The sequence below is a fragment of the Podarcis pityusensis genome (genome assembly GCF_964106645.2).
Source record: "Podarcis pityusensis genome assembly, chromosome: 3".
Classification (NCBI taxonomy): Eukaryota; Metazoa; Chordata; class Lepidosauria; order Squamata; family Lacertidae; genus Podarcis; species Podarcis pityusensis.
The window spans coordinates 58,325,158-58,341,391 of record NC_138026.1 but is presented as its reverse complement, the minus strand read 5'-3'; the positions used below and the strand labels follow the sequence as shown (position 1 = coordinate 58,341,391).

At 40.2% G+C, this 16,234-nt stretch overlaps 1 protein-coding gene across 11 annotated transcripts in view; it reads right to left on the bottom strand.

Moving 5' to 3' along the window:
- The window catches only part of L3MBTL3 (L3MBTL histone methyl-lysine binding protein 3), a 60,621-nt gene that overhangs the window by 32,014 nt on the left and 12,373 nt on the right, over positions 1–16,234 (bottom strand). For all 11 annotated transcript variants that reach the window (XM_080999585.1, XM_080999587.1, XM_080999588.1 and 8 more), the window contains 6 exons: positions 15,972–16,083; positions 10,096–10,207; positions 9,484–9,643; positions 9,092–9,224; positions 7,931–8,015; positions 6,728–6,819 (listed from right to left, as the gene is read on the bottom strand). In XM_080999585.1, coding sequence (XP_080855711.1) covers positions 6,728–6,819; positions 7,931–8,015; positions 9,092–9,224; positions 9,484–9,643; positions 10,096–10,207; positions 15,972–16,073 — 684 coding nt within the window. In that variant the 5' untranslated portion in view covers positions 16,074–16,083. Of the gene's footprint in view, positions 1–6,727; positions 6,820–7,930; positions 8,016–9,091; positions 9,225–9,483; positions 9,644–10,095; positions 10,208–15,971; positions 16,084–16,234 lie in introns of those variants that run through there.

Here is a 16,234-nt window from a genome sequence, read left to right as displayed (position 1 = left end):
TTTTCCAAAACTTCTTTTAAACTTTTAAAACTTTTTTGGGGGTTTTTGGATTTTGGGTTGGGGTGTTTGGAATTCAAGGACTTGGGGAGGGGTTTGCAAGAATCTGGAAGCTTGTGTGTGTTTTTTCTGCATTTTTATGATTTTCTGTGACCATTGGGCCACTTTGCTGTTTTTTAAAAAAAATTCTGGATTTGAATTTCTGTGTGGTGGGTGGCTGGGGGAACAGTTGAGGAGGGGTTTGCAAGAATCTGGAAGCTTGTGTGGTTTTTTTCTGCATTTTTATGATTTTCTGTTGATTTTTAAATGTTTTTCTGTCATGTTTAGAAACTTAATTTATTGTTCCTTCAATTTTTGAAATGCTCTTTACAGTATGTGTGACTTTAAAGAGCACTTAATAAACTCTTGTTGTACCAAATTTGGCTTTGTTTGGACTTTTTTTGACCATAGGAACGCATTAATTGAATTTCAATGCATTCCTATGGGATTTCGTGCTTCGCAAGACAAAAAATTCGCTAGACGAAAAAACTCGCGGAACGAATTAATTTCGTCTTGCGAGGCACCACTGTATTTCCACAGTGAACTGTGCCCAATGAAAATATGGAAGAAGTCTGGTGGCAGTGTGAGAAACCTGTACCATGACTGTACCAAACTTCTACCTCTGGACTTCTACCTCTAGGAACTTCTAAACAGATAGCTAAAGTGCAAGGCAGTGATAATGTTCCCATGAACTAAACAAAATAAATTGAAGTTGAATAGATTATCTATGTAACTTTTCTTTTTTTAATCAATAATTTTTTATTAATTTCCATTAAATATGCATTCAATATACAAATAAATTTCACATACATCTTTGGCTCTGCCGAGCTTCAGACTTCCCTCCACCCCTTCGGTAAGTATCGTACATTTTCTTACATCACGTATTTTGTTTGTTTATCTAGTTAACCATATGCTGTTAGAGTTAATCTAACCCTGCCAGTGTTTTTAAGGTTTTACAGTTGTCTCTTATATATGTCTCTTAGATCTATGTAACTTTTCCAAGGATGATATCAAAAACAGGATTTTAGATTCCCCCTGGTTCCTGCTTATCCCTGGAAAAAGTACAAGAATTAATGACATCTGACATAACTTTTCCATGTGCATCCTGCCTCATTCTCATTGTTGTTTGCTGCAATAAAAATGGACTGAAATGCTGCAAAACCTTTGGGCTGATGCAGAAATATTATTATCCTCCATTAAGAAGTTGTGCGAAGGCCGCTAGATGATGCACTGAATTCCCACAGTCTTCCTGCCCATCTCTAGAATCCAAAATCCCTCCACTGTTCCTCTTTCAGTTTTAATTTCTGCCAAGTGCTATCTCAGCTTCAATATTAGCTGTTGTTAGAGATAATCAACTAACCAGAATTAGAAACCACTGCAATAATAAAAATGGAACTGCCATTAAAGCTTCCCTACAGATGTAACAGTTTGAAAGCACATCAAAGTGCAAGTAGCTAAACAGGTACCGCTCCGGCGGGAAGGTAAACGGTGTTTCTGTGCGCTGCTCTGGTTCGCCAGAAGCAGCTTAGTCATGCTGGCCACATGACCCAGAAGCTGTACGCCAGCTCCCTTGGCCAATAAAGCAAGATGAGCGCCGCAACCCCAGAGTGGGTCACGACTGGACCTAATTGTCAGGGGTCCCTTTACCTTTACCTTTACAGATGTAACGAAGTACCCTACAGATGTAACAAAGTACCCGACAAGTAACAAAGGCGACAAATATTCTAGGCTGCTTCAACAGTATACTGCACACATCAAGAGAAGTAACAGTACCGCTCTATTCTGCCTTAGTCAGACCACACTTGGGAGCACTGTGTCCAGTTCTGGGTGCCACAGTTTAAAAAGGATATTAACAAGCTTGAACTTGTGCAGGGGAAGGCAACAAAGATGATCAAGGGTCTAGAAACCAATCCTTATGAGGAACAGTTGAGGAATTTGGGTATCTTTAGCCTGGATAAGAGGAGAGTGAGAGAAGATATGATAGCCATGGAGAAAGCTTGTTTTCCTCCTGAACTGGAGGGCAGGACCCAAACCAATGGATTCTAGCTATAAAGAAAGGAGATTCCAACTTAACATCAGGAAGAACTTTCTGACAGTAAGAGCTGCTTGACAATGGAACAGACTCCTTCGAAATGTGGTGGACTCTCCTCCATTGGAGGTTTTTAAGCAAAGGTTGGTCACCTGTCATGGATGCTTTAGATGAGACACCTGCATTATGTCAAAATATGGGTGATCTGTATGAACTCAACTGCATACAAGATTGCAGCACTAGATAAATTTTACATTGCTCATTGCTACCCAGATTCTTTATTAAATCTGTCACATAAAACGCTTCCAAAATGGGGAAAATTTATGCACCCAAGCTCCATCATACCACATACAGAAGAAAGCACAGGCAATACATACAAGTCATTTTCACCTTTGTTTCTTCCAGATAGCATATTGTAATAGTAGCAATATATTTATATCCCACTTTTCTATAGTTACACACCCAAAATGACATTAAAAAGCAAACATAAATACATAACCTTAACAATAAAACACAACATTTACATTTAAAGCAGCAGTTCAGCACTATATATAATAAAGCTGTTTAGAAACTGAGTCAGCAATACGATCAGTCAACCAACCATTACAAGCTTACTGAAACAAATTGGTTTCCAGCAATATCTAAAAGAACGCAATAAAAGGCCAAATGCACCTCAGTTGCAAGGGCATTCCAGAGTTTCAGTGTAACCACTGAAAAAGTTATCTCTCTCTTAACCATCCATGAGAGAATTTTTTTGAGAAGACCTAATCTTAGCTCATTACAAGACAAATTAAACACACACTAATGCAATTACCAATTGAATATTTACCATGTAAAACATCATATCATCAACATCATCGACTTTTATTGCGCTAGCCATAGGCCATGGTATCATTCAGAAAAATAACAAAAGGGACTTCCGGGGTGGCGCCATCGGCAATGGCGGATTCCCTCTGAACTGGAGGGACCAGCTCCACGGGAAACGGGTCTTTACCGCTACGGCGAAGCGGGGACCCACTCAAAAATCACAGGCGGATGAAGCCTGTGACCATGGGACTCGGCGGGCACCCTTAGCGCCCCCCCAACTCGCTAAGGAACCCACTAACGGGCTCCGAAGTGAAGAGGGGGAAGTGGCGCGGTGCTGTGAGTCAACTGCTATTTCCGTGGAGCGAAGCCGCATAGCCGTTGCCGGAGAGCGCTGCCTTTTTCCTGGGACAATTTGGACTTTAAAATAAGCACCCGTGAGTACTTAGACTTTGAACAACTGGACATTAAATAAGGACTTGCGAGCAGAAAAGAATTAGATCTTAAAAATCTATTTTAATTCGGTACTGAACGGGAAGGTCTAAACAGGAAGTAAGCCTTCCGTTCTTTTGTAAACAGAATAAAGCAAAGACAACGTAAACTAGAGCTCAGAAAATCGCGTTTAAAGGATCGGATTTCATCATTTAAAATTGTGGAACCCCCCTTCGACAGCAGAAGAAGGGGGGGGGATCTTTTTCGGACTGTTTAAAGTGAGTTTAAAGTAAAGTAACTTTCCTCCGTCCTGATCCTGGAGCGGGGTGTCAGGACTGACATTTGAAGCTCATTGACCAGAGACAAGCGTTTTTGACAGATAGCTAAAAGAAGAGAAACATAGTGACTCCACTGTTTCCCTTCGCATTTTAAAGGAACAAATATTGACAAAGTATCTCAAAAAGGGAAACTTTGTTGCAAGAACAAATAGAAGTTTTCCCCCTAGAGGGAGACTGTGAAACTGTAACCAACTCCAGGGAGCCGGCAGCTGTTACAGATTACAATCGTGGGAACAGGCATCTGACCTTGCAGGACAATGTACTCAGAAGCTTTGTTGTGTGCTTTCTATAAAACAAATGCCCTACTGGAACAGTTACATGAGAAGGTGAATTGGATGGCGACTTCGACTAGAAATTTTGAACAGGCAGTGGGAAATTTTGAACAGACAGTGGGAAAATATGTGGAGCCCACTCAGGAATTAAATCAGGAGTGTGTCCTGACAGAACAGGCCCAACAGGAATATGAGTTTTCGGATTTGACAAATGAACTTGGAAAAAGCCAGATTTGGAAAGAAAAGGTTTGGTTTGACTTGGAAATGGGGGGCTGGATTGACCCCCCTATGATGGATGTTTGGACTTTTCAAATCTGGCAATGGGCCGTGAGATGTTTGGGATTGTGGGGGCTCTTAATTTTGGAGGGCCTTTCAAACATGCTTTTAAATACCATATGGAATTCAGTGTTGAATATGGAAAAGGGGCTGATCTGTCGAGAAGGGCTAAAAACATTGCCAAGCTGGAGTTACCACGAGCAGGAGACAAGGGAAAATACAGTTACAAATATGAAGAAGAGCTGCGGAAGGGACATGGAAGAGACTTGAGGGCCTCGGATATAAGGTTGCCAGGTTAATGGGCCAGATCGACGGGATAATAAGGACTGACAAAACCCGGAACCAGGAGGAAGCGACGTTGGATGAAGATTGGACCTGTTTGTATCTCTTTTCTCTACCATTAGAACTGTTTTATAAAAATTGATGAATGTTAGAAAAATGTTGGAATGAAATTACTTGGCTTTAGTAAAGATGTTTAAAGAATTATGAAAGAATATTATGGTTATGAGAAGTTGGTAAGGATAAGATTTAAGTCTTAAGCTTTAAGGTTTATTTTATTATAGAAAGATAAGATTAAAACAGTTTAGGGTAATGTAATGATAGAATATTATGAAATATGGAAAGGATTTGCTGGAATAATTAATAACTAGGATACAAAGAAAGGGAGGAGGAGGTCAAAGAAAGAAGGCAATGACAGTTGAGGATTTGAAAATAATGAATTTAAATGTTTATAATTGTTTGTGATGTATTTTTGTATTATTTTTTTCTGTCACTTTTTTTAATTTTTGAATTTGTATTCATATGGTTGGAAGGGGTTTGTTTTTTTCTTTTTCTACTTTGTTAACTATTTTTATTTTGTACTTTCTTCTGCTTTTATTTTATTTTGTAACACTTTGAAAATTTCAATAAATATCTTATAAAAAAAACAAACAGAAAAATAACAAAAGGAAAAACAGCAATAACCATAAAAATCATCAGGCACCACACATACAATATAAACCACGGTCACAACTACGAAGATTGTTTGTTGCATAAAAAAAGAATATTCTCTAGTAAAATGTGCCAAATTAAATATCTGAATACCCTTTGCAGTTGACCGCTATTTTATCTAGTTCTTCCCTCCTGATCTTCTTAGCTGCCAACGCAGTGCTACTTTATAAGTTACAAAGTCATCAGTATCACTCAGCAGCCATTTCACCCTTTCCACCCTATTCAAGTGAGTTCCATTCGGAAACAGGGGTTTTATGAATCGGTCTCTTGGGTCTATATATAATGGGCACTGAAATAGTGGCACAGGTCCTCCACGCAGGATTGCCCACACAGACGAAGTCTCTCTTCATAATGTACTTTGCCGTAGCGTCCATCCAACACTGCCGAGAGCATAAATTGGAATTGGAATTCTGTGAAAGCGATTCTAAGCACGGCAAGTGGGAGCTTTGACAGGTAACTGGCCCAGGTATGCTCCGTTTTAATAAGTGGGAACCATGGTGAAATCTTGGTAGAAGCCATCAAGATTAGATCCCTTTCTGCATCGGACCTAAAGAGACAACCTCTTAAGTGCCTCTTGTCCATCTCCATAGTCACCTGAAAATCTTGTAATTGATATTGGGACAAGAGGCCTTCCAACATTTGGTCTGTTTCTGTTCTGTGTGTGACATAGCGGGGAGTCTCTCTCTCCTCCGAAAGAAATTGAAGTATTTTCATATAATTTAAGCACAGGTAATCAATTATAGCCTGTATTGTTGTCACGTCAGCTTCAACGCAGAGAAGAGCAGCTGGAGTCCCGTTGGGGAGCAAGAGCACTTTCCTGAGGAATTTGTTCTGCACTATTTCTAAGGCTTTGTTGGCATTTGGGTCCTTGCCCCATATCGCTACTCCATGAAGCATCTGGGAGACCACTTTACTGGCAAAGATTTCCAACACAGGTTCCAATAGCTGACCACCCGAGGTAAAACAGAATTTCATTAACGCCCCACAAGCTTTCTGTGCTTTGAGTTTCGTAGCCTCAATGTGCCCCTTCCATGATAGTGTCTCAGTGAAAAGAAAACCCAGATATCTGAAGCAGCGTATTTGCTCCAAGTTCTGCTGATCCATTTTCCATTTGAATCTGGGACTACGCTTCCCAAAGACCATAATTTTGGTCTTGGAGTAATTCACGACAAGCTCTTCCCGCTTGTAATACCTGCTGAAAGCTGTAAGCATACTGTTAAGACCTAATCGGGAGAGTGATAGGAGCACCACATCATTGGCATACAGCAGGCAAGATATCTTCCTATTACAAATTGATGGGTGGGGGATTCCACCTGTGCTAGGTGTGGCACCATATAATTTATATAAAAGTTAAAAGGTGTGGGAGCCAGTATGCAGTCATATTATATGTGAACTGTTTTAAAGTTTCATAAGCAAGCAAGCAAGCAAGCTAAAATGGTCATGCCAGCCATTTCAAACTTCTTCTATATTTGTACATGACACCTATTTTTTACCCAACACACAGGCCCCTGTCTGCCTCAAAGAAGCAGTGTTTTAAGGTTTCAGCATACCTCTTTAAAAATCTTAGGTGGTGCTGCTATAGCCTTTTCTTCTTCCAAATACGAAGACCAACTCCATGTTTTCTTTGCCTTTGACATCAAAGCTGGAATTAGAAATTAAAATCTTAATGTAAGCACAAGTCACAGCTTTGTAACAAATTATCTGCATAAGCAGTTGTATTATACTATCATTATGGTTGTAACGGTATGAATTACAGTTCTCTTACAATATAATTCCATACACTTTAGATTTATGGTTAATTTCAGTGCTACTCCATTAAGGAGAAGACCAAAGCTACATTTTTCACACCGCTGATCAGCAGCTAGCAAAGATGGATGGTTATTGCCAAAGCAAAAATTACAGATCACACTGTAGAAAGCTATGGAGTTAACCGGTACTTCCTAATCCTGTTGTTTTCCTCAAATACATGTATCCACTTTGCTAACAATCTGACCCTGTGGCAATTGATTTATACTGCTTTAGGCATCTCCTAGGATTTATTTATTACTGGTTTCTATAAATCTATCTTAACTTTCAGCATGTGGTTTAGATAGTAAATTACTCCCAGGAGACACCAAGCAGGGCCTCACTTCTGGTTTTAAAATGCATGTTCTAAAGAACTATTTGAACAATTTCACATATGTGAGACACAGAAATCCTTGCCAGTATTCAAGCAATTCAATTATCTTAATCTCATTTATACTTCCACTTTAAAGCTCCCCCATGGAACAGTATAACAAAGCCAGAGCAGGAAGTTACTCAGCCAAGTAATAAAATGGAAGTACTTGGAAGGATGGTGCTCTTCAATCTCTTACTTTACAAAATGCACAATATTTGTTGCATACAACGTCACAAATGGATTAAGGTTTAGACTAGTGACTGAAAATGGGCCAACCCAGCTTTTTACAGAGAAACTAGAAATACACCAGCATTACTGTTATAGTAAAGGGCCAGTCTTTTCCAAAACGTGACACATCATCCCAAATTTTTAGGTCTGCAACTAAGAGGTTTACATGCACACTGAAATACGTAGTTTACAAACATGCATATCATACCAAGGACAAATTGTCAGTGAGCAGGAATTGCCTATGGTTCCATTATGAGTGCACACTCAGTGTTCAACATGGGTTTGCTTGCATAACACAGAAGAGGCCCTTTAGATGGCAGAAACTGATGAAAACCTTATACTGATATGGACTTGCATATCAACTTACTCTGTTTTAGAACTGCCATCTCTCTTTTCCTTTTCCGTGTGGCTCTCTGAGAGACTCTTAGTATTCTCCCTTCAGGTTTCTCCTCCTAAATTGCAAAATTAAAGTATACTTCACTGAAGTAACTTTGAAGAACACTGATTTTCGAAATACTTTTTTTAGGTTGCTCACTGCTGTTTTGTCATGTGTTCTCCGCGATATTCCAGGGCAATCCTGTGAACATTTATTTGGAAGCAAGTCTATTCAGGTCAATGGGTCTGACTTCCTAATACGTGTGTCATATTAGAAGCTTATGAAATAAATGGAACAATAAGGTTTTAATAAGGTCCTGAAATGTGTGCTGGGGAGGCCCATGCATGGAATACAGTCTTTGTCTGACGTACCCAGGAAAGACACATCCATTTTGTGCAGCAAAAAGAACTGTCTCCACCATCCATAACTGGCCCACTTTTTCTTTTCTTTTTTAAGCTGATTTCTGTCTCAGTGCCAGTGGAGAGAACCTGCCTATTTTTATTCATTCTGCTCAGCCTTAGAAATAATTGATAATATAGTGGTAATATAGTGACTAGCAATGCTTTCATCCCACTGCCTGGAATCACTATAATAAAGAAGCATGGAACAGCATGATAACTCAATATACATTTTTTGTTATTTTAAACATAAGAACAACAATGATGAAACAAGGTAACATAATTATTGACCTTGGTGGAGCTAATATTGAATGCCAACCTGCCATACCAGAAAGGTTAGTTATCCCCCGCAGGATAACAGTCAAACACCAGTATCCGTAAAAATCTTTTGAGCATTCCTAAAAGCTCTGGGAGTGTGCAGCAGCTCAAATAAATGCCTAGAGTCTATGGAAGGAAACTTGCCTTTCTTTTCAGAACTCCCAGGCAACACTTGACCAACCTTAGGACACCAAAATATAAGGTTGGATCAGGCACAGGCGCCATAATCTCACCAGGACACTCACATATTTAAATGACTATTTAAATAGAAAAAAGCATTCCATTTACATTTTGCTAAACATCTGAAACACTCCAACCTTAAAAGCAAAGAGTCATTTAAATGCATAAAGTTTTTGAATCACTGTAAATTGCCAAAACTATATTTACAACCACAGATCAGTTTAACCTATAAACCTATCAACTGGACCATACTAACCATTGCCTCATACTTCTTGACATTGTCTTCCATACATTCTCCTTTTGAGGGCGATTTGGTTTTTCTTTTTTGAGTGCCCTTGGAGCAGTCCTCATCGTTGACTTCCGATACATCTTTGTCCTCCCTTTGCTCTCTAGAATGAAAACAAAGTAACAGGAGCTATATTAATTGTCATTTTGAAGAATACATTTTCTAAAGCAAAGTTTGTCTATCTCTTAAAGTTGTTTTTTTTTTAAAAAAAAGGAGGAATTGCAAGCGCAAAAAAAATTATTTATAAACACCACAATTAATTCAAGCATACAATAAGCAGTCATTCACAATGAGGCAAGTTCTTTTAAACTGCAGCACTCTTTACACTAGTTATCACATTATTCACACATGCCAACTCTTACTTGTTTTTAATCTGATGTGCACATTTTTGGCTGCAAGATCTTTCTCCAGCTACAAAGTCCACTGTGGTTCCAGAATGAAAACAACGTTCACAGAAATGAGGCCCGTCAACCTTGCTAGCTTCCTTCAGTTTTTGTGGTACTTCTGTATTTTCTGAGAAGGCTATACAATGGAAAGCACAGCAAATGTTTTAGGCTGTAAATGGTGAAAACTAGCAGGCATATTTGTAAACCACACGAAGCAAAAGATGCCACTGAAGGATATGACTTACCCAAGACTTGACAATAATTAAATTGGCACATTCGTTCATGCTACTTTGAAAAAGTGCTTCAGGCTTTTAGACAACTCTGTGCTAACATTTTACAAAAAACTTTACTGGTTTTCGCCTCTTCCTCAACAGCAGTCTAACTAGTACAGTAACAACTATCATTTCTACCAAGTGGTTTGCAGGTTTCAGAATTTAATTTGTTACAATATTAGCTATCTTTCAATATTCCAGAGCAGAAGCTATTAAAGAAAATGTCAGGAACAGCGTCATAGTGAAACTTTAAGAATACCACCATTTTGTTCTAAAGACAGAAATTTGTCTTATCATGATTTATCATGATTCTGACCTTCTTGAGCAGTTGGCACCATCCAGGTTGTGGTAGCTGTAGCCTTCTTAACACTTTCCATCTCTGTTTCATCGGTGATTACTTCTAGGGCACCGAATTCATTCACACGAAACTAATTTTAAAAACAGGTAAGAATTAGAGGGGGGGAATGTTGCTAGAAAGGTAAAGATCTATTGATGTTTAATCTATAATGGTTTGACACCTAATAGTTGACAGCCTCCATAATGCCTATTGACACCACTTAGTTAAAACAGAGAGAAAAGTAAACAGACATTTCTACATTTCACCTCTGCAGGAGCTTCCTTCACATCCATGTTAATGTATATTAGCAGACACATGAAAAGCTGGGGATAGGACGATATCTGTGCCCATGGACCAAGACAGTAGCCTAAATTGCACGCTGCTTGTCAGGTCTGTTGCCCAAATGAGGCTCCCAAGAGGCATTTCTAAGGGAAACTTTTCTAGGGAAAGTGAAATCCTGAAGTATTACATGATCTTTAAACAGAGAAGCAATGAATGGAGGTTGAGAACATTTTTCACAGTTTGGATAATCCATAATCACAGATCACAGCCAAGCAAACAAATCCTAAAAAGTTATAGTCCACCACAAATCTTTTTTACTAGCTTGTTTGCCACAAAATCATGTTTGTTAATCATCTACAGGCTCAGTGACAGTCTAAAAGAAATAAAGTATTGAACTCTCTCTTGTTTACACGAGATTCACTGCCTAACTCCCTCCCTTTGACATAAGCCAGAGCTTTCCAAACTGTGTGTCATGACAGGTTAGTGTGTCAGCTACAGTGTGTAGGTGTGTCATGCAAACACTCCCCACACTCTTTCAAGGGCTGGAAAGGGGTTAGTTTAACCTCCGGTTTGCTAGTAAAACTGAATTACTGTGTCGCAAAATGATGTAAAACTGAATTACCGTGTCACGAAATGATGCATGCCTAAAAAGTGTGTAACCAACATGAAAAGTTTGGAAAGCTCTGACATATGCAAACCGGCAAGTGGCTATTTACATGCCCAATCACAATCTTTTAAAATATGAAGTACTTCACAAAGCAGACCTTCAAAAGAAAAAACTATTGAACAGCAGTGAACACTATCAAATATGGAGAACTTACGGCTCTATCCTACTTTTTGTAAATTAATTTATAACCAAGCTATTTCCTGAGATATCAGTGGTGGACCATCAGCATTTGCTCAGTCTACAGAATCACTTCTTTATGAGCTGGATTGCAGGCAAAACCTCAACCCTTTCCCCCTTTCAGTTGCTTACTCCATGTGTGTGCCCTCCACACAACCTTTTTATTAAGCATTCATCAATTTGTTTCTTGGGACAATGCTGGCTATTTAATGAGCATTATTTTTATTGGTTTATGGGGAGGTTACTGTATTTTTCGCCCCATAGGGCGCACCGCCCCATAGGACGCACCTAGATTTTTGGGGGGAAAAATAAAGAAAAAAAATTATTCCCCCCCCCAGGCACGGGGCTGGCACGGGGGAAGCCCGAGCTTCCCCCGAGCCCCGCCCCCAGGGCTGCGCAGAGCTGCGCGACGCCCGGGGCTGCAGGCAGCTCTGCGCAGCGCTCGGGAGCCCGGTGCGACTTCGTACCGGGCTCCCGAGGGCTGCGCAGAGCTTCCTGAAGCCTGGAGAGAGAGAGGGGTCGGTGCGCACCAACCCCTATCGCTCTCCAGGCTTCAGCGAAAGCCTGCATTCGCCCCATAGGAAGCACACACATTTCCCCTCCATTTTTGGAGGGGAAAAAGTGCGTCCTATAGGGCGAAAAATACGGTAGATGATGATGATGTGTCAAAGCAGGTGTTATCTCACTTTCCAGTGTGTTTTCCTGTCACTTTCCTTATAGCAAAAAGTTCAGTATTTCAAGGAAGGTTTGCTGCCAAAAAACTGTGAAAACTGAATTTGTATGTGATACTATCTCATCCAAAGACAGTGATAGTCTGGAAGCCATCCTCAGCCTCAGCAGGAGGAAACAGCTGAGGCACATAATACAGTGTAACATACACTGGGGATCAGAGGAGAGGCGTTTGAGGAGATCAACTGAGCAGACAGTCTCTTCGTTTCCAGTTCCTACTATATACAGATCGGAAAACAGAAAAAGGGAAAAGAAAAATAGGTGCAAAGGGGGGGGGGGGAGAGAGGAATGCAGCCCACTAGTACCATCTAGTGGTCATTATAAACATGTATCATAATCCCATTAAATATATATATGAGAATGCGCTTTCTTTGAGGACCCTAACTCCTTCCATGCAAACAAGAGAAGAGAGGCAGTGACAGCTTTGAAAGTTTGTCAGCCATCTACCACTTTTGTTTTGCCAATGTTCAATTTTAGACAGCAAGCTCCTCTGAGGAGCCTGTTGTCTTATACAGTCATACCTCGGGTTAAAGTAACTTCAAGTTAAGTATTTTCGGGTTGCGCTCTGCGGCGACCCGGAAGTAACGGAGCGCGTTACTTCCAGGTTTTGCCGCTTGCGCAGACGCTCAAAATGGCGTCATGCGCATGCGCGGCAGCAGCGAAACGTGACCTGCGCATGCATGCGCGTGTTATGTTTACTTCAGGATGCAAACGGGGTTCCGGAACAGATCCCGTTCGTATCCAGAGGTAGCACAGTACTAGGTAAAGCTCAATGCTCACTGATGATGACATCATCACCATCACCATTACGACCATCAATTTAAGATCACAGGAGCAAGAAATGGGGAAAGTGGACATATATACATAGTTTTATTTTTCACTTTTTCCTCATGAATGGTAAAATGGAAAACCTTTTCTTACATACTTATCACCTCAAATGGTGTCTAAATCATTTCTATAATTATACTTTCCTCTCCCAGCAACTCCTTGTTGGAAAAGGAACTCTGGGGCCCACACTCAAGCAGATGCGCAAAGGGGGAAATGCCAGGGCCTCAAAATAGTGTGTGGTACTTCAACTACTATCCCCCACGTTTCCTGAAAAGCAGGGTGTGTGTGTGCTGTGAGAATAAACCTGCTTTGTTTCAAATCACTTTTTCATGTTGCTGTTTACACCAATGAAGTACAAGGACCTCTTCACCCAATGACCATTACGTAATTTGCGCCAGCACATCAAACTCTGCATGTGCTGTCATGTGTGCATGTGCAAGGGCTGCCTGAATGTAGTCACCTCAGGTTAACAGTGACTTCCTTTTCCTAATCAGATGGAAGCTTGTTTGAGGGAAAGAGCATCAAATGGGAATATTTGCTCGTTCCCTCCCTTTGCTGTAGGACAGAAGGTTGCAGCAGTTGATCACTCCCCCCAGAGTCTTCCCTGGTTGGTTGTTTTTACTCCTCCCTCCCTCTCATTGCCTTCTCTTTTTTTCTCTGAATTTTTTCAAACAACTGTCCTCAGAAGTCTCTCAATTTCATCAGACAAAAACTCTTCAGTCCCTTAAAAAACAAAAAAGGGATTGTGTTCACGGATCCCAAAGGCTTTCATTTCATAATTTACTATTATAGCCCTAAGGAGGCGTTTCTTTCCTTTTAACACATTTCCTTCATCCACCTTTCTCAAGCTAATCCTGAAAGCCAGTATGTGTTCTCAAGGTCAGCACTCAAGCAGTGCTAATAGATCACCATCACCAGTATAAGTAATTGATATTAATAAGGCTTTCCAAGAAAAGAAGCGGAATAACTGCAGGTGGTATAAAACCAGGTTTGAGTGGACCTTTGTCTCTTCCTTCACCTGCAAGGCCATTAGGTTCTCTATCTGCTCTTTCTGGGCAAAAAAAACCCTGGGTATATGTATTTTCAGGAGGATTTAAAAATTAATCCATTCACTTGTTTGGATGCAATGACAACATACTGGGCACACTTGTAATTTCCACTTTGAAAATATGGCACTTGAGAGGCACAAAAGCCTAAAATACTCCATATACTGCCTCTCCACCAGGAAGCAATTTTAAATTATTGCAGCTTGTCCAATTTGATAGAAGCACTTGAATCCAGAGGTGATGGTGATTGTGTGCACTCATCAGAGTGATTCAAAAAAGCAGAGTACTTCACATTTATATATGCTCTTCAGCTTAGAAGATATCAACTCTTCTAGTCCTCTACACAGCACATAGCAATTGTAAAGCACTGAAGTGTTTCTGATTTGAACACGCTGCTTAGCCTGCCAAATGGAAAAGTTCCAAACCTCGAAATCCTGCACTAGACCATGATTGTCTCACATGTGAAGATCCCTTTCCTCCCCCCCCCCACCATTTGTACATTTATTTAAAAATATAGACTTGAAAAGAAATCACAGTGTAGAATGTTATACACAAATCTGAACAAGCCCACAAAACTTCAATTTGCTTGCAAACAATCTTCAAACTGGAAAAATGGGTCAAGGCAAAGTATAAAATTGCTTACTATAAATAACACAACACTCAGCACTAAAAAATTTCTGGTCTTGTGTGAATTTTTTAGAAGAAAACATTCAAAGGGCTTGCAATTCAGTGTAAAGATCTACCTACTGATAAGAAAATCTCTCTTGTGAAATGGTTTTCCTCTTCATTACTCTTCAATTGCAACCAGGAAGATATTTACACCTAGCTGCAAGGCTAGAATGGTTGGTGATGTGACCGTAAGGACTTCTCAGTTGCCCTGTGTGTGCCTGAGTTCAGTTATTTGAGTTACCAGAAGCAATCTGCTGTAGATCAAACTGCTGATCAATTATGATTCAAATCATACAGCTCTATCTTGAATTTCTTCAGGTGCCTCTCTCTTCTATGATTCTACTAAATATTTCCAGGGCAGACTCCAGAACATGGCAACATGGGCATTTCCTGCAGTCCTCAATGCCCTCTCCAGTCTTTGAAAGGAGAACCCAAGAACATCAGAAGCAGTTATTTGTGAATTCTCTGTTTGCACTCCCCATCTCTTTCAGGTAAAGGACGACTTCAGAGGGCTTTCAGAGAGCCAGAAAGAGGCATTTGAGAATAATAGAACAGTACTGTACTGAAAATTGACTTGCTTTTCCCAGAACGTGGTTGCTATCTCCCATTGCTGCTGTTTGTGGACACTGGTCCATTATGATAAGGTACATACTGCTGGAAGCTAGGGTTTCTTCCTACTACCACTTGCCCTGAGAAGACGCCATACAAAGGTTCACAGGATTATTACATTAAAGATCAAAGATGTACTGGAGAGCTAGCAAGGACTGAGAAACTGTTCATGGGGCACCTGTCCATCCTGCTGAGGGTATCTGCCATCAACACCATACAATATCATCTATATAAATACAATAATAATAATAATCTACTATAATGTCCTTTCGGACTCAGTATACGCGCTGAGAATTAGAAGTCCTGTGCTTTGTTCATTATTCTGTTCCTCCTCAGCAAACAGTTTCAGAAAGCAAGGCTGGAGGCTGTTATTTTGTCCCATGGCAATTGAGCACTGGACTGCCACAGTACTCTGTTTGCTATTTAACACAAACATATCACAAGAGGAAGATTTTGGACTGAATGAGGCCAAAGAAACTCAAATTCAGTCCAGTCAAGAGAAAGGAACTGTTGGTGGATGGTTTGATGAATGTATGAGGTGCTGTTCAACTTATTCTGGGCAGGGTTGCCTTCCCACTAAAGGAGCAAGTCCACAGTTTGTGACTGCTGTTCAATATAGCCTATAATTTGGATGTCAAGTGGCATTCGTGATATGAAACATCTTTTACCAGTAAAGGTTGGTAGGCCAGCTGTGGCATATCCTGGAGAGAGAGTTTTGACACACTTATCCATTCCCTGGTAACATCAAGACTTGCCCTTTATACAGCACTAAGTTGTATGTATATACGTCTCTGCATCTATGGTTACATTACGTTTTTCAGAGTCTATTTAGGATTATAAAATGTTACCTTCAGATCACTTCCAGGCAAGGTACCAATTCCGTCCTTCCAGTCCATTACACTAAATACATCAAAGTCTTGCCCACTTCCACTAGAAGTTGGTTCATTCATGGTGCATATACTGTAAAATAAATAAGACAGGAGATATGAAAATGATATATCTGATCCAACATACCCTTAATTGTCCGTATGCCTACATAAACAGAGATATAAAATTGTGGTGGCTTTTTTCTTTTTCTTTTGTGAATGGGGTGGGTGGGTAGGTGGGTGGG